Raw genomic sequence first — 18,436 nt, 5'->3', positions numbered from 1 at the left:
GGTGGGGAGCCCCAAGGCTTAACTTTCCTGAACACATGAAATACCATTTATCAAAGTGCAGGAAATGGAAACATGGGTTACTTATGTTGGTGGTGGTAGTGGTGGTCATGGTATGTGTGTCCTTTTTCTTCTTCTGTTTCTTAGGGGAGCAAAAGGGGTGTGCATACAAGGAGGGAGGAAGGGTGAACGATGCAATTGTATTCAGTATACACTACATGGACAATTAACTATGCAACCTGTGTCAGGAATGGGAGGGGAAACTGGAGGGTGGCATCCTCCAAAACAGAAATGAACCCGTTGCCTGAATGGTACAATGGTAACCTTTCTGTACAACATCTTGTTAAAATTGTATATTTAAAAAAATGAGACATCAGAGCTGGGAATATGGCTCAAATAGTAGAGCTGCAGCTGTGAACAAAAAAAAAACACAAGCAAATGCACCAAGCCCTGGTACTGGCATGTGCACACATACATAAACACATAAACACACACACACACACACACACACACACACACACACACACACACACACGCCATCCATGTCACAATCTGAATGTGTCATTCTGCATTTATATATTCCTTATGTTTTGTTACATCTTAAGATGGGGCTTCGTTATGTAGCCCAAGTTGGCCTGCATGATCATCCTGCTTTTACCTCCTGAGTGCTAGTATTACAAGCTGCATCACTGTGCCTGGCTTAGTAATGTTTTGTAACTCTACTGATTTGCAGCATAGGGACCTGCCAAGTTTTGTGAACTTTCTCTGCAAAGGGCCAGATAATAAAGTTTTAGTTCTGTGGATCCCAAGTCTCTTTTGCAACACCTCTGTGTCATTTTAAAGTGACAAACAGCCATCTCTGTGTTCCAATAAAATTTCATTTACAAAATGAGCAGCTTCTGCATGTGGTCCACATGCTGTCACGTGCTGTGTGTGTGTGTGTGTTTATGAGTTTATGTATGTGTGCACATGCCAGTACCAGGGCTTGGTACATTTGCTTGTGTTTTTTTTTTGTTCACAGCTGCAGCTCTACTATTTGAGCCATATTCCCAGCTCTGATGTCTCATTTTTTTAAATATACAATTTTAACAAGATGTTGTACAGAAAGGTTACCATTGTACCATTCAGGCAACGGGTTCATTTCTGTTTTGGAGGATGCCACCCTCCAGTTTCCCCTCCCATTCCTGACACTATTGCTTTGATCAAAGTTTCAGACCTCCCTTCCCACCCCACCCCCTCAACTTTACACACTCTGCACTTTTTCTTTTTTATTTCCCAGTCCTATGGTCTGAATTTAGGGCTCACACTTGCTCAATTTTGCTAGCTCCATTGATTCTCTACCACTTGAGCCATACCTCAAGCCTAGCTTTTTGCTAGTTATTTTGGAGATGGAATATTGTAGACTTTTCTGCCCAACCTAGCATGGAATAATGATCCGCAGGACCTCACCCTCCTGAGTAGCTAGAATTACCAGTGTGAGCTTCTACAGCGTCTCCCTCCCCTAAACATTTCTTAGTAGCTTGACTTGGCATTATCTGCTTGCCTCTGCTTTTCTCTCTTAACATCTATCCTCTTCTTGGAAGATGAGTCAATACCTAATCAGAAGATGAGATTTTTCTATGAGACACACTTCCCCATTGGGAATACCTTTGTGCTCCTATGCCCAGTCCCTGGGGAAGGCACAGTGCACATGCCCTCTAGAGTCCAACCTTCTCATAGGCCTGATCCCAGGTGAATGTCACTCCAGGAGCCTAACAACAAGGATGCAATGGGTCCATCTAGAGGGAACCCCGTGGCCTATGTCTACAACCCCTCCCAAACGGTGGCGTCACCTTGAAAACCAAGTCAGGTGGATGTGCTGGTTCACGTGGCAGGTGTGACCTCTGAGCCCTGCGTTACACTATTACACATCATCGTGCCTCTTTGGGGGGAGCAGGGAGGGTGGTCACAGGGACCTCAGAAAGCAGGATACACATGGTGACAGGTTTTTCCCAAATTCCTTCATGATGCTAAAGTCAAATCCTTCACGCTAATTTTTTAAGTACTAGATCCAGATCTCCATCTATTTGCTAGGGCTGCTACAATAGAGCATGGCACACTCAGAGGCTTGACACAGCAGGCCTTCCTTCTCTCATAGTTCTGAGGCCAGGAGTCCAAACAATGTGTAGAGTGTTGGGCAAACTCCAGAGCCTCCTCTGCAGGCTTACTCCCTCCCGTGGAACATCTCATCTCTGAGCCAACCACCCTCCAGTGAGGAAGAAAAATGAGCGGCACTTTACATTCACACACCAAGGGAGCGATCAGGAGACGCGCGCAGCGGGCCGCAGAGGACCCCCGCACTGGGAACTTACAGGAGGAGTGGATGCTGGGGAAGCTTTTGCGGCCCTCTGACACCAGGTCTGGGTCACCTGTGCAGTGCATTTCCGAGTTCATCACTCCATCTGGAAAGCAGCGGTAAAAGAAATCGGGGCGAGGTCTACAAAAGACACCATGGACATTTTCAATATAAAATGCTGCCATCACACAGGAGCCCCACGCTGACCCGCCCGCCCCTTCCTCCTGCCCCCATGCGCCATCCCCAGTGGGCCTCTCCACACAGCCCTCCCAGACACGGTGGTTGGGGTCAGAAAGCTACGCGTTGGGAGCCTTGCTTGCCACTTGCTAGTGTTGTGGCCTTAGGGAGGTCACAACCTCTTTCGGCCCCAGTGTGAACACCTGTAAAAGGGAGAAATAAATATCTAGCCCAAGGGGAAGTCCTGAGCGTTATTAACCTGTCTTACAGGAGGTGCCTGAAGACAGCCCTCACAGAATAAAGGATACTTCTTGCCTCCATCTACTCCTCTGTCAGTCCAGACACTGCTCCCAGAATCTAGCCGTGCGTGTCCCTGTATCCTGCATTTCAGTGGCCAACAGCCCTTCCTCCAACAATAGGGCTCACTCCACCTTACTGTGAGGCTGACAGCTCCGCTGTAGGATGTGCTCAGCACAGGGACCCAGGCTGGCAGCCCTGGCACAGGACAGGGCTCAGAGGCCTCTAGAGAGAAGAGAAGCCGGGGTCCTGAAGCTGAGCTTCCCGCAGCAACCACAGCTAAGGTTTATTACATATTTACAGGATGTAGACATGCCTGCCACATCATGTGACTTCTAGAAGACCCCCCAACACACCATATCATGACTTCTAGAAGCCTCCCACCACATCACATGGCTTCCAGGAGGATCCCTACCATACTACACAACTTACAGAAGAATCCCCAAAGCCAAGCCAGGGGCTTAGGAAGAGGGCACCCCTATCCCAGGTCACACAAACCAGCAAGTGGCAACAACAAGGTCTGAACCCCAATATTAGATCCTATGCCTTCACATGTCACCCCAAGCTCAACTGCCCCACTCAAGCAAGGATTTGTACATGCATATGCACCAAGTCGTTACATGCACATTCGCTGCTTCATGGTAATTCAGCCCATGCTTGAACCCCGAGCACAGAGGAGGCTTTGCTGATGCTGCAAGCACAGCACATGGTTCTGTATAGACTGGACCAGTGGACACACGCAGACTCATTGGGATCTAGGCAGCCTCAGCAAGCTGTCAGCGCTGCTGGCACATTGCCTTTCCCCAACTCAGCCAGTGTTTCTCTAGTGTGAATCTGCCTGCTCAAACAAACCTCAGGGAGGGCTGGCCTGAGAATCTGCATTTTATCTGAGTTGCTAGGACAATGCTGAGTGCACAGAGCAGGAACTCTGCAGCTCTTATGTGTGTATGCACTGATGGATTTTTATCCACTATTTGCCCTTCAGGGCCTGGTCAGCACCCAGCATCAGGCTGACATTCACTAAATGTTGAGGTTTTGAAAAAAGACTTAATTTAACCAATGCTAAGAGGTAGTCAGGGTCCAAACTAGGCATCGAATTGAGGCCTCTGGACTTTCAATCTTTACAGAGATGTGTTCTCTACTCAGCAGACAGAGGAAAAGGAAAGACAGATAGAGAACAGAAATCATTTCTCAGGGATAGTAAGACAAATATGCCATAACCCAAATCTCAAAGGCTAATATGTAGACCTCATCCCAAAGAGAAGAATAAGGAAACTCATTTATTTATTAAAGGTCCAAACTGACAAGTGGCTGTGGTAAAACCCAGAGGTAGCAGTGGCTGGAGCGCATGACCAATCTTTATCACTCAGACACCCATGATCCAGGGGCAGGCCTGGGATCATAGGAAGATGCACTCAGAGAATACTTCCTCACTACCAATCTCCTGTTCTCTAAAGTATAGCTTTATAATTCAAAGGAGAAGAAAGATCTGTGCTGAAGGCAGAAAGCTCGATTTAAGGGAAAAGCAGAAGAGCTCAAATCTTTCCCATCCCGTGTTCTCTGGCCAGGTCCTTCAGACTCTAAGTCATCATTCGTTTCTTTTTGGAACTTACCTTCCCACTATTAATTTAATAGTGTTTGTGCAGACTCCATTCAAAGCAAGAGCCAGGGACACCGCTACAAAACAAAACCAACAGATATAAAAATAACCAGCTGGATCTCAAGTCAAAAGCCATCCCTGTCACCACGATCATCCTCCCGGAATCTTTCTCATCATCATCACCAACTTGATTATCACCATCTTCGCACATCACCACCAATACCACCACCACCATTATCATTGCACCATATTTATCATCGTCATTATCATCACCACTATTATCATCACACATCACCTCAATCACCACCACCACCACATCAACACCATCACCACTATCTTTATCATCATCATCATCATCATCATTATCATCACCATCATTACCATTACCATCATCATCACCATCATAATCACCACCACCACCACCACCACCACCACCACCACCACCACCACCACCGCCATCATCACAGTTACCTTTTGCTGCTTAATTTATGACAATGGATAGATGAAACAATTCTTTAAAAGGGGGGCATTTTAGTTGTTAAGAGTAAAATCTACTTGGACCAGGAATATGGAGAATAAAATGTAACATTCCAAGACCATATGACGTGAAATGTTATCTCTGCTCCCTGACTGAAATTTTCAACATCACAGAAGATGCTGTCTATCTTTTTCTGCCCTGACACAAACAGATTTAATAGTACATCATGCAGAATTTCTTTTACTGGTAGCAAGAAACCTAACATTTTTATTTCCTCCTGGCAACCTTCTTCGACATAATTCTAATGAGAGCAGCTGCTGGACTCCCACTGAAGAACTGTCACCTCCAGCCACCCTGGCCACTGGCTCACTAATAACCATCATCTGGCAATGGCTGGCCATTTGTTATCAAACAAATCACCGTTTCCCAGAAGGTGAAGAGTCCAGGTGGTGCTTTTTGACATCTAAAATGGCAGGGACTTCTGGAATAGATTATTTTAAAGTATGCAGTCCAGGGACCTTCTCGAAACCACTTAGAAAATCTCTGCTGGATAAAGTACAGACCTTCTAGAGAATGCCAGTAACAGGAATCCACAGGCTTTCCCTGCAAGCCTCTCCCTCTCCCCTGCGGCTTATCAGAAGTACACAAAAGGTACAGTCATCACCATCAAGGCGACAGCAGCTCAAAATGCCTTGCCTAAGCAGTAAAAAACTATTGAAAGCCCATTCCATTGCTGTGTTGAATACTAAAGCGTGGGAGCTACCATTTCCCTTTGGCAAATATTAAACTGTTCAATACTAGCTGAGATTTATGTAAGAATGGAGCCGTGGAAGAGCCGTTTTCAGGAAGGAATTGCCTCCAGCAATTTATGGCTATCAAAGGAGACAGATGTGTTGTTCTACAAGCAGAAAGTACCAGGGAAATGACCAATGCGATCACCCTGTGCACAGACCACAGACAACAGGCAAAAACTCCCGCTCGCTTTCAACAAGTTGTAGGAAGCAGGGCAGGGGAGGGACACACGGAAGGGAATGCCTTTGTGGAAGGAAAAACTAATCCGGCCCCAAGTGGAGAGCAGAGCATGAGCCAGAAACACAGCAGCACCATCAAAACACCAAGCGTGCGTAAATTAGAACTGAGCGTAGAGGACTCAGAAAGATCCGCTAATAGCATTCTGTACACACCAACCTTTCCTTCCTAAAAGGCCAGATCTTCTTTTTTTCTCCCCTCCTCTCACCCAGAACACTGGTGTTCTCTTTTACAGAGAAAACTCCTAAGGTTATAATGGTTGTATTCTGTCCTGGAGCCAAAACAATGAACAGCCTGTGAAATGGGAAGGGAACAACTGGGGTCTTTCCCTGTTGGTGTTGGCCCACCGCAGCAGGATCCCAGCTGGCTGTCTGTCCCAGTGTGGCTAAACTCAGTCTTGCCCCGTTTGGAGCACGGCCTTGGCACAGATGAGCTCTCCACCACACACCATCACTGGCATGTCTCAGGGCCCCACAATAAATCTTCCTACCCAGCTACACCAATCCACAACCCCATTCACTCCCCTACACGCTGTGCCTGATCAGCTTCACAGCACAGAACAGTTACTCAAAAAGCCTGATGTAGCTGAGCTAGAGAACATGCAGGCTGTGACACCACCAACAGCTCCTCTAAACAGCTGGAGGTGACAGAGAAGGAAGGGACTTGGGATCGGTGGCGATTTGTGGCAGGGTTGGTTCAGCATGCTGAAAGTACAGAGCTGATTCATATTTTCGTCGCAACAGCCCAATCCACGGGAACCAACTCAGGAACCTCTCGCACTACCATTCACAGACAGAGAAGTTGCCTGACAGGCTGGACAAGCAGAACAATGCATGGTCCTGATACTGTTAATGCTGACCGACTCTTAACGTTGTGAGTTTGACAGAACCATCTGAGAGCCAGAGCAGGCTATCAAATTCAAAGCAATGCATCCTGTGGATTGGTTGGTGAGGAGCTCTCATACTGAGAGCACCACTGGATAGAAAGAAGCATTGCAGGTGATTGGGTGATCCTGCTACAGCGATAGCAGGATCATGACGAAGTCCTGGCTGTGTTTCAGCCTAAACAGCTACCAGCCCGATGCCGCACATGCAAAGGCTGCTATCTCCCCCAGCACCAGATGGCCAGATGGGTCCACTGCGCATATGCAGTGAAGGGGAGTCCTTGGGGCTCATGTTGAAGAGCTTGGGTTGAAGTATACTGAAGACACCTGAGTAAGGCAGGATCCCACCAAAGAAGCCCCTCTCTCAGACTTCCCCAATGTTTCTGTCTTTGGTTTTAAAGGTCATTCTTACTTCCACCTCTTACTTCCAAGACTCCCGAAAAGCAACGATTGTTGTAAAACTCATGCGCAATGAGGGCCCTCCGTCTTTTTTACAGGACAAGTGCTCATTTATTTCAGCCAGCAAACATCCAATAATTCTGCCTTCTCAGTGAGCATACAGGAGGCAGAAGACGCTGAACGATTTTGAGACGTCACCTTAAGGGAGATTTAGCTGAGAATGAAAACATCTGCAGAAGGTAACCGGGAGCTACTTATGGCCACTGCAACCACCCAGCTCTGAAAGCCAGCAGGAAATTATTGCCACCGCTACGAGAGACAGCTCTTCCCCACTACCATTTATCTCAGGACTGTGCCGAGAGAGCAACTGGGAGAAAGAGGGAAGCCCAGTGACTTCCAAGCTAAATAAGAGGCTGTCTAACTGGACATTTGGGGGGACCATTGTGACCCCTGTCCACACACTGCCTGACCCCTGGAGCCCAGAGTTAGAAGGTATCAGTACTCTTCATAGAGACACTGGTCTTTCTGCCATCTCAGGTGAAGAGACCAAGGCCACGTGCCTAAACTCTGAAGACATTTGGGGGCGGGGGTGTGCGGTACACACCAACTTGAAGGAGGGCCACCCCAGGCTGTTCTCAGACTGACGATTTTGTAATCAATCTGGAGAAATGAGTTGAATCAGAATCTCTCTCCAGAAAGCCTGAGCCAAGAAACAAGGTAAAACCAGTGGTTGGCTGTGGTTCACCACTGTGAACCCAAGACTCACACTCACCACAGGGCTGGGGGAGCAGCAACGTAACCCAGGTTTGGCTGTGAGCAGGGAGTGGGAAAGGAAATAAAGGAATCTTTCAGGCAGAGCTGGTCATGAGAGGAAGGGCTGTCCTTTCCCCTCCTGTCCCAGCTCCCCACCGCATTCCCCCAATCCCCCCACCCCCGCAAGCACCTCGGTTGTGTTCTCTTCCCCTCCTCTTCTTGGAGTCTGTGAGATTTCTTATTTTAGCTCCGTAATGAAGCCACTAATTTATTTGAGCTAATTTGAGAAGGACACTGTTTTGCTGTTCTTTTCAAGTAGACAGGGCCTAACTAAAGCCTGGTTATATAAAACCAGCCCTCAACTCTTCTACTTCTCCTTGATTGAAAGTCACACTTGTTCCTTCACCAAGAAAAGAAATGACTGTATTTGGCTCTGTTTGCATTTCTCTCAAGCTCCATAATTAACAAACATATCCTTTGGTAAGAAATCTCTTTTTTTTTTTTTTTTTACAAATTTATTATCACCCTAGAAGGCAAAATCCATACTACATACCAAACACAAATTTAAAGGTAAAGATTGGGATATCTTTAATATGCAGTGTCAACAAAACTATCAACTTAATTCAATTTTCCTCAGGACCAAAGAACTAAAAATTGAGCTACAGGTTAGTGTATGCCAAACAAGTCAAATATAATTAGTTATCTCTCACACCTGTCACTTAAAGTAACATTTGATTACTATTCGGACCAGAGAAACATTCAATTCCCAAATGTCACACTTGTGTCACATGCCAACCTGGCTGGGCACAGGGATAATTTATAACCATAGTGTTACAATCAATGACAAAGATGGAAGCATTCTTCACCTAACAGCAATTGCTTAACTGCCGAAGCATTCTCCAAGGTGAAGGTCGAGTTATGGGCCTTGCTTTCCATATCTGTTTTAGTTAATACTTGTTTTTACTTCCTTCCTGAATAGGCCTAGAGCATGGGACCTATTATACATAAATACATAAGATTGGGCAGAATTTCAACTTGGCTTTGTCTGAGCCAAGAGGCACCCTGCCTGTGTGGCTAAGCAACCCAGATTTCTGATGTCACGCCATTTCAGCAGTCAGCACCAAGGACAGCAATCATGAGGCCCCTCTGAACTATCCCTACTTACAAAATAATTGCCTAACTGGCTCTTTGGCTTTAAAGTTCATTGTATATACCATAGAATTGAGAAATACAAGGGGAGGGGAGAGTCGAAGGAGAGTGAAGATGTTGAAGTGATAACACAAATCAAGATTCATTGTACACATACTGCTTTGTTAAAAGGCAAAAAAATTCAATAGATAACCCAAAATTAAGTAAGAGAAGGGGCGGATTGGGAGGGATGGGTGAGAACATTGAAGAGGGTGACCCTGATCAAGAGGCACTATACTCATAAATTGTTTTGGTGAGTGGCAACTGCTCTGTACATCTACTTAAAGATAATACAAACATTCAAAAATAAGAATAAAGCATATCCTGTCTTATTTCTCCTGAGCTGAATCTGACTGCATGAAGACTCAGTTGGGTAGGTTGCAACTTCAACTTTTAAAATGTGATGATCTCATCAAATTCATCCCCTTCCCTTAAAACAAGAACTGAATACTCTACCTAAGAAGGCTTCCTTAATTTCAGTCTTGTCTGTTCGTCGGATGATTTTCACCACACAAATAACAGCCAAGGGTGTGAGGAAAGAAATTGCCTAGAAGAAATAACAAACAATCCTTTATGAGGATGTCGGTTTGCATTCAGAAGGGCTGATTGATAATTAGTTAGAGTTAGCTTCATTTCCACTCACTCACAGGACGCTCACACTAAACTCCTGACCTCAAACAAAGGCGCATGATTTGTCTATATTTAGAGAATACACAGTAAACCAAAGGTCTGATTATAGGCTAGAATGGATTTGTAATTGCTGGGAGCCACACTTAAAGTGGTGGCTTTTTAAACAGAAAAGAGTAGTCTGTGATGGGTGATCAGTGCCAGGAACACCCCTCTTTTTCTCCACAGTGGAAGGCTGGGGAGCTGTGGGCTTCTCCTTCCCATATCTCTGGCAACATGGTGGTGTGGGGCCTGCTCAGAAGCAGTCAATTCATTCCCTTGTGGTATTCTTCTGTAGAATATCCATTTTCCCTGCACACTTAAAGCTTAGCCTTTTTGCATAGTACCCTTCCTCTCCCTTTTCCAAGTCCCTTCCTCCACACCTATATTCAACACATGCGTCATCAACCTAGAGGGCCCCAGAGGCAACCAAGACTCAACGCACTGCAAGACCTACCACAAGGCAGGGTCTGTGCGCAGTCCCATGATTCCAGGACCCTCTTAAGTGCTAGTGATGGCCCCGTGACCAACGTTTCTGGGCTCAAGGATTAAATGCTGTGTATGAGGGCACACAGCTGGTGAGCAGCAAGGTCAGGCTTCAAAGGCCAGGGTTTCTACCTCCCCTATGGAGTCTCTTGAATCCAGTTTCCCATACTTAGTAGATTGCTTTGGAACATTCCAGAATACACGCACAAAAATCATTTACATTACTTCCTTATGAGGAACTTTTTGGGATCACAGTATCACAGTATCATATCCAACACGTCCATGAATAAACCAGGGGTGTGAGGAGGACAACTGGAGACCAATACGATTTGGAAATCTGTATCTATGTTCAAGGGAGAAGTCGCGTGTTGTCGGGGTGAGGGGCTTCCTAGTGGGACAGTCATGACCAGAAGATGCTCTTTTATAAAAAGAAAAAGAAAAACTCATGCCAAGCACTGGTAGCTCCTGCCTAGAATCCTAGTTACTCAGATCTGAGAATCACAGTTTGAAGCCAGCCCAGGCAGAAAGGTCCATGAGACTCTTATCTCCAATAAACTACTCAGAAACAAAAACAGAAGTGGTGCTGTGGCTGAAGTGGTAGAGCACTGGAATTGAGCAAAAGAAGCTCAGCGAGCTAAGTTTAAGCCCCAGGACTGGAAGAGAGAGAGAGAGAGAATTCATCCAAAAGACCACAATCTCTCAAAATACTTTGAGAGTGCTCTACACACTACCTCCAGACTAACTAAGCTCAAGCACTTTGGGAGATTCCTGCTTGATGCCTGTCTTCCGGGGTCACTTATCCTTCACTTGTTACTGCCATGGGATGGCGAGTGGCATAACTAGCTACATGATCCCTGCAATGAGCTCGGACTATGCATGACAGAGGTTGTTTGAAAGTCAAAGAAACCTTGTCACCACAGAGGTCATGCAGATGCCTGTGACACCGGTGTAGAGCAGGTGTGTAAAGGAGACTTGGAGCTGACACCGACAAGGCCTGGAAGCTTCCCAGGGCTGCTGCCAAAGCAGTATTCATCCAAGGAGCAGTTCCAGCAAGTGAGTGATCTTGGATGAGTCTCACACCTGCTTAACTGCAAGGCTTGTTAATATATGTATGTGGCCAGTCCACGTTTTTAACAAGCATCTTCTAAGACAGCTTTGTTAGTGAGTGACTTGGTAATAACCTCGCCAAGTCAAGCCTTACACAGGAGACTAAGAGAACAGGAGAAAACGTCACAAGACAATGCCAGCCGGGAGACTCCAATTTGCTTCTGGACAGAATTAAAACCCCAAATTATGAGTGGGGAAGAGTTTCTCACAATGTCCCCAAAGATTGTCAAAGACTAGAATGGCACAGTCTACGTGGGAGATGAGGCACCAGGTTGGAGATCTGTGGACAAACAGACCCGGGGAGTGGCGGGGTGGGGGGGGGGGGGAGGGCTGAGAAGTCATCTAGCCACCAAGAGATGGCCAGCTGGAGGCTCCATAGCCACGGACATTCAACACAACTCTGAGCCTCAGTTTACCTGTTGCTAAGTGAACACACACACACAATTGGACTTACTATAACCCACTTCACAACTTTCCTAGGTAAATGCCTTTCAGTATCTTTTCTGCACCCAACTGCTTCCCAAGCCAGAACTAAGCACCTGGAATGGCAGAAGCTCCCTGCTGCAAGAGCTCTGCAGGCAAAGGAGTCGCAGCCTTCAGAGGGAGTGTGCAGCTCCACGCTAGGCCCTGCAAGAGAAGCATCTGTGCAGCACTGTGGGACGCACTGTCTCCTCCTCACAACAGCCGGGCCCCGCGGCTTCTTCAAAGTACACATCTCCTATATCCTCAGGATAGCTCAGAGCACAGTGAGAATGAAGAGAGGCATCTATCCATGTGACTAATTCCTTCAACTAGCAGTTGGAATTAAGAAATGAGCAAAGAAGCCAATATGTTATGGGTACAGCTTGTTACTGAAGGGCACGCAGCTCTGATCTGGGTAAACGTGGAAGAACCAGCACCTCCCCACCTGCACCAAGCCACGGAGAATCACACCTGTGCACCTACCTGCTTCAGCAAGCCAGGGAAGAACACACCTGTGCTCACCTTCCCCACACTCAGCAAACCAGCCACACCTGTGCACACCTCCCCTGACTCAGCAGACCAGTCACACCTGTGCACACCTCCCCTGACTCAGCAGACCAGAGTCACACCTGTGCACACCTTCCCTGACTCCGCAAACCAGCCACACCTGTACACACCTCCCCTGACTCAGCAAACCAGAGTCACACCTGTGCACACCTCCCCTGACTCAGCAGACCAGAGTCACACCTGTGCACACCTTCCCTGACTCAGCAAACCAGAGTCACACCTGTGCACACCTTCCCCACACTCAGCAAACCAGAGTCACACCTGTGCACATCCTTCCTGACTCAGCAGACCAGTCACACCTGTACACACCTTCCCTGACTCAGCAAACCAGAGTCACACCTGTGCACACCTCCCCTGACTCAGCAAACCAGAGTCACACCTGTGCACACCTCCCCTGACTCAGCAGACCAGAGTCACACCTGTACACACCTCCCCTGACTCAGCAAACCAGTCACACCTGTGCACACCTTCCCTGACTCAGCAGACCAGAGTCACACCTGTGCACACCTTCCCTGACTCCGCAAACCAGCCACACCTGTACACACCTCCCCTGACTCAGCAAACCAGAGTCACACCTGTGCACACCTCCCCTGACTCAGCAGACCAGAGTCACACCTGTGCACACCTTCCCTGACTCAGCAAACCAGAGTCACACCTGTGCACACCTTCCCCACACTCAGCAAACCAGAGTCACACCTGTGCACATCCTTCCTGACTCAGCAGACCAGTCACACCTGTACACACCTCCCCTGACTCAGCAAACCAGTCACACCTGTGCATACCTCCCCTGACTCAGCAAACCAGTCACACATGTGCACACCTCCCCTGACTCAACAAACCGGAGAAAAATACACCTGTGCACACCTTCCAGATGTAGCAAGCCAGGGAGGGTCACACTGTGCACACCTTCGCAGACTCAGCAAGCCAGGGAGAGTCACACTGTGCACACCCTCTGGCTTCCTCCTCAGGCCTGAAGGAGCTGCGGTTCCGTCCCCAGTGCCCGCCTGGCAGAGGAAGGCAGACCTGGGCAAGTGGAGGGGGCTTTGCTCCTCCTTTCCCTGAGATTGTTTCTGCTCCTAATGTTTCTATAAATACAAAAAAGTGCACAATTCCTGGGATGAAAGCCAGGGTAGGAAGAGGATGGGGGGGGGTGCTTGAAAAGTGGGACTGAGAGAACCACAACTCTCCCAAACTCTGGGGTGCCAGGCAGCAGCAACCTGTGAGTTGGCTTCTGCTCACGTGTCACAGGCAGGGCTGCTGACCAGACGGACATTCCTAGATTAGGATGACGAAAGCTAGCAGGGACTGAGGCCTTAAGAAGACCATGGTACGTGTATTCCAGGCACTTTGCATAAATTAATTCCATTAACCTCACCAGCATGCTCCTATTTAATGGATAGAAGGCAAAGACACAGAGAAGTTAAGCAACATACTGAAAGACACACAATGAATAAGTACTAAGACAAGGTTTTGCTACTTGGCTCTTAAAGTCATTTCCACTCCTGTAACCACAATTATAGCAGTTTCCACCCTAGAAAGTGAAGACTTAACCATAATAAATGTTTCTCCAGACTCGGATAAGCACTCAGATGTAGTGACTGAAGTGATCACCACTGGGTACTGGGAGGAACTGGTCTGAATCCAGCACCCACAGTGTGTCAGGGGCTTCCTCCCACATGTTAAATCTTCCAAGTACTCTGCGGGAAACAGTACCCATGGTACAGATCACAGATCTAAAGTCCAGAGAGAAAAGCGAACTGGTCCCACGGCTATTGGGACCAGGAACCCTGTATTAGGCTGCCGTAATCCTGGGCTGTCATCATGAATCTCAGGATCACTTTTGGCCAACAGCTTCAGTATACAGATGGGGGAAGAGGCTGGGAAAGAGCGTTCTGCAAAAGACTGAGTGCACACATAATGAGACGATAATCTTGATCATGAAGGACCACTCAATTCCTGGCTGGTTTACTGGGTGTCCATTCCACTGGCTGCAGAGCTGAACTCTTAGAAGAAAAGATGCGGGACACCCTGATGAAGAACTGGGCTAAAGCTCCAGCTTTGCCACTTACCACCTCAGTGAGCATCTCACTGAATCTCTGATTCCCGTTTCAACATCTACAAAATGGGTACAGTCACAGCCACAGTGAATTCACTGCTGTCACTAGGATCTGACACATTGTTACTGAATGCACTTAAGTGCCACACCCTGAGGAAAGTGTTACATGTGTATCACCTTGCAGGATGCTGTCCACACCCAGAGAGGGGCATGATATGGATATGGAAGCCCACACGTACAGAGAAGGAAAGTGAGGCAGTCTCCAAGAGGACGGAGGATTTTCCCAACCGGCCACATTGGGAGTTGCTCTTTGGTAGCCACTCTGGAACTCCCAGCACTGACAACCATCAGAGCCAAACAGAGAGCTGACACACTGGGCAAACGCCAGCTGTTGTTTATTATTTCCTCATATCCCAGAAAAGAATGTTAACCAATACTCAAAATATCTCAACACAGGGAATGAGGATCCTGTCTTGAGACACGTGGCAGTAAAGCACCTTTGATCCTGTGCCCTTCCATCTGATCTTAGATCTTAGGTCTTTAAGATGCTGTGCCTCTCCCCTAAGTGATCAGAAACATCTCCAAGTAGATCCACCAGTGAAATCCACACAGGGTGTTCCCACAACCCCCAGCCCTGCTCCATCTACAAAATGCGCACGTGGGGACACACTGTCTGGATGCTTCTGGAACATGACGAGACTCTGAACACCATGTTTGGGAGAGATGATGTGAGGGGTGAAGGGACTCCAACCACCAGAAAGGATCAGGTCAAAACCAGGGCAGCCCCATGTCAGGATGTTCCCTGGACAAGAGCTTGTCACCGAGACACACCCCCATCAGACAACGCGTAGGGCCAACATCACTATATTTCTGGTAACCTGACAGGAAAGTGTCCTACAAAGGGATCATAAAGACAACTTCAGGCTGAAACAAGGATACAGGTTGACCCAGTGTAACAAGACACTATGTTGAAAACGAACTTTACAACTTTGAGGTGGGGGAAGAGGGAGGAGTTGGGGAGGGAAAGGATGGTAGGGGACAAACAAAGGAGGGGGTAACAATGCTTGATCGGCAATGGACTCATTACCTTACTCATGTCACTGTAACCCCTCTGTACAGTAACTTTACAATAAAATAAAGACAACTTCAGGACAGATATGCCTGGAGAAGGTCTTCTGTGAGTAAGCAATCACATCCCTCACGCACACACAAAAAGAACTGTCAGAGACTTCAAAAGACCCATCCCATTAAATTGTCTCGCACAAGCTAGTTTTGTCTCTCTTCCTTCCAACCTTCCCAAGGAACTATTTCTGTCTTCTTTGGATGCATTCCGTCCCTGAAGTTAAAAAATAAATAAAACCTGCTAGCAAATCAATACAGTGTCAGAAAGATTCTGAGAGATGAAATCTGGCATAATTTTGGCCAGAGTCTAAAGAGACAAAGGCAAAGGGCAGGTCTCCGGCGGACGTTTTCTTTAAATAAAATGAAGAAAATCTGTGACTACCCCTTCATGCTTCAAGCCCCCACTCATCTGTTCTTCAAAGGTTTCCCCGCGGTACTGAGCTGTATGCCTTGCACTTGTATCCGTGTGCCCACTGTAACTGTCCCCGGACCTGCACAGTGATTAACCCGAAGCTGCCCACAGCCTGGTTTGAGCTCCACTTCCTCTGCCTCTTTACCCCACAGATAATTACAAAGACTCCTATTTACCAAGTCCAAAGTGCTCCTGTTCACCCACGCCTATCCTTTGCACAGCTGCTCTCCTGTGTGTGACAGGCTACCACCTCCACTACAGTCCCCAAGGAGACAGCATGGCATCTGGGCTCCAGGCGAAGGGCCTGCGTTCTGGAAGCCCCTTGGGTCCAGTCCAGCCATTACAGCTGAGGACAAGACCTGCCTTGGACAAGTCGTTTTCATCCTGAAATGATGGAGTCAGGCAAAGTGCTGACTTCCCTGAATGCTGAGGACCATGAGCTGAGATGCTGCTTGTCACTGGATGAGCGTAGTCCTGTCCTCGGGAAGTGTTGGCTGCTTTAGTAGTTCATGCTGGCAAGAGTAATAAAAATGAAAGTGACAGTGAAGATGAGGATGAAGCTGGTGATGGTGCTGATGGTGATGGTGGTGATTGTTATGGGGATAATGACACCTCCGGAAGTTTTCCCATGCCACCGCATCTGCTCGTTTTAATTTGTATTAGGCCATCTTTCCCCCGGGCCTGTACTGTCCCTGAGGGTGTACTTCATGCCTGATTCAACTTCCCACAACCTCCAGCTCCTATGGCTTTTCTCACCCAAAATAGTCTCCCTAGAGCACTTCTGAATGTACAAAGAGAAAACTACTATAGATGCTAACAAAGAATATAGTAAAACAACAACAACCAATACCAACTAAGTTGTCCTAACCCAACAAGTAGGCATTCCAGACATGCTCTGATAAAGACCACACACTCACAAGGAACCACGACCCCTTCTGAATGAGAACCTTCTGTAAGGATAGCTGAGTGAAGATTGCCAGGAAATGTTAAGACTCGAGTACTTCTGACAAGAACTCTCTGCCAGCCTCTCTGGTGAAGGAACACTGAAACATCAACAGGAGGGAAACAAACTCTGGAAATCACACAGTCCCCCCATGCCTAGCTTTCATGTTGAGAGGCTTTACAGACAGAGAGACCTGCTGGTGATATCATTAACATCCACTCTTTATGTAACCACACATAACTCAATCGCTTGGCCATTATTCTGTTAGTTTTCTTATTACATGTGACCAACTGACTCCTCTAACACACACACACACACACACACACAGAGCCATAACTCTGGAAGTACTAATTACCTAATAAAGAAACATCTGGGCCAATCCTGGCTTCCTTTAAAAAAAAATCTTAGAGTTAGGAAATTTACCTTTAGATGAAAGCATTCCAACCCAAAGTAAAAGAGACGCAGGATTCTGCATATGTATTAAATAATGAAACTTGAGCTTTCAAAAGAAATCAAATGAAGTAAGCCAGACCCAGAGTAACACAGGGTGCCTGATTTCCCTCATTTGTGGCAGCTGGAATGTGCCTATAAATCTACAAGTAAACACACTGGGTGGTACAAGGGGTTCCAAATGAATTAACTGAAGGGTAATAGATTCTATGGAGAGAGCACAAATAGAATGATTCTTTTAAAAGATCAAAGCCCAATAAAAATAAGTAGTAGGAAATGGGTACTTGCCAAGAAGGAAAGTGGGGCCAAGAGGAGAGGGGTAAAAGATTGAAGGAGGGGAGTGGGAGACAGCAGGCAATAACTCATTGTTTATACCATGGAATTGAGAAATGTAAGGGAAGCCATGGGTCAAAGTTGGGTGAAGATGTGGAAGCGAGGACACAGATCAAGATGCATTGTGCACATAAACTGCTTTGTTCAATGGCAAAAAAAAAATTAATACATAACCTAAAATTAAGATAGGGAAGGGATGGGTTGGAAAGGGTGGGTGAGAATGGTCAAGATGCACTGTAGTCAAAACCTGCTCTGTTGAGTGGCAACTCCTTTATACAACTACTTAAAGATAATAAAAAGTATTATCAAGTTATTTTAAATATCAGTCAAACATATCTTCTCCACTTACTACTCTTCTACAAATACTGGAAGGAATTAGAGGTTCAAACGGTGACAAACGCTACCTTGTTTCATGGCATGACAAAGTATTTTTCATCTTGGGGTTGCTGATATTGTTAAGTGTAGCCATGGGGTTTCCTGATTTTATGATGCAGCCTCACAAAATCTCCAGACCAAATGCAAGAAATTCATCAACTACTACTAACAAAGGATAAGACTAAACTTATGTCACTGGGAAATGAGCGGTCACAAATCAGTGTGTGATGGAGTGCCCCTCTCCTCTTTGAGCATGACCCCCACTGAACAGCTTTCTTGGCTGCCTCTTTCCTGCTTCTGCCAATATGCAAAATGGTCCAT

At 46.8% G+C, this 18,436-nt stretch overlaps 1 protein-coding gene across 1 annotated transcript in view; it reads right to left on the bottom strand.

Annotated features, from left to right (window-relative positions):
• Nucleotides 1-18,436, bottom strand: part of Plpp4 (phospholipid phosphatase 4) — a 104,472-nt gene that overhangs the window by 44,884 nt on the left and 41,152 nt on the right. Inside the window, exons 3-5 of the mRNA XM_042701378.1 lie at nt 9,593-9,683; nt 4,420-4,483; nt 2,349-2,473 (exon numbers count right to left, since the gene is read on the bottom strand). Of these exons, the coding sequence (XP_042557312.1) occupies nt 2,349-2,473; nt 4,420-4,483; nt 9,593-9,683 (280 nt within the window). The remainder of the gene's footprint in view (nt 1-2,348; nt 2,474-4,419; nt 4,484-9,592; nt 9,684-18,436) is intronic.

Source organism: Dipodomys spectabilis, unplaced genomic scaffold (assembly GCF_019054845.1).
Source record: "Dipodomys spectabilis isolate Male_0828 unplaced genomic scaffold, ASM1905484v1 ptg000289l, whole genome shotgun sequence".
NCBI lineage: Eukaryota > Metazoa > Chordata > Mammalia > Rodentia > Heteromyidae > Dipodomys > Dipodomys spectabilis.
This window is presented reverse-complemented; position numbering and strand designations above follow the sequence as displayed.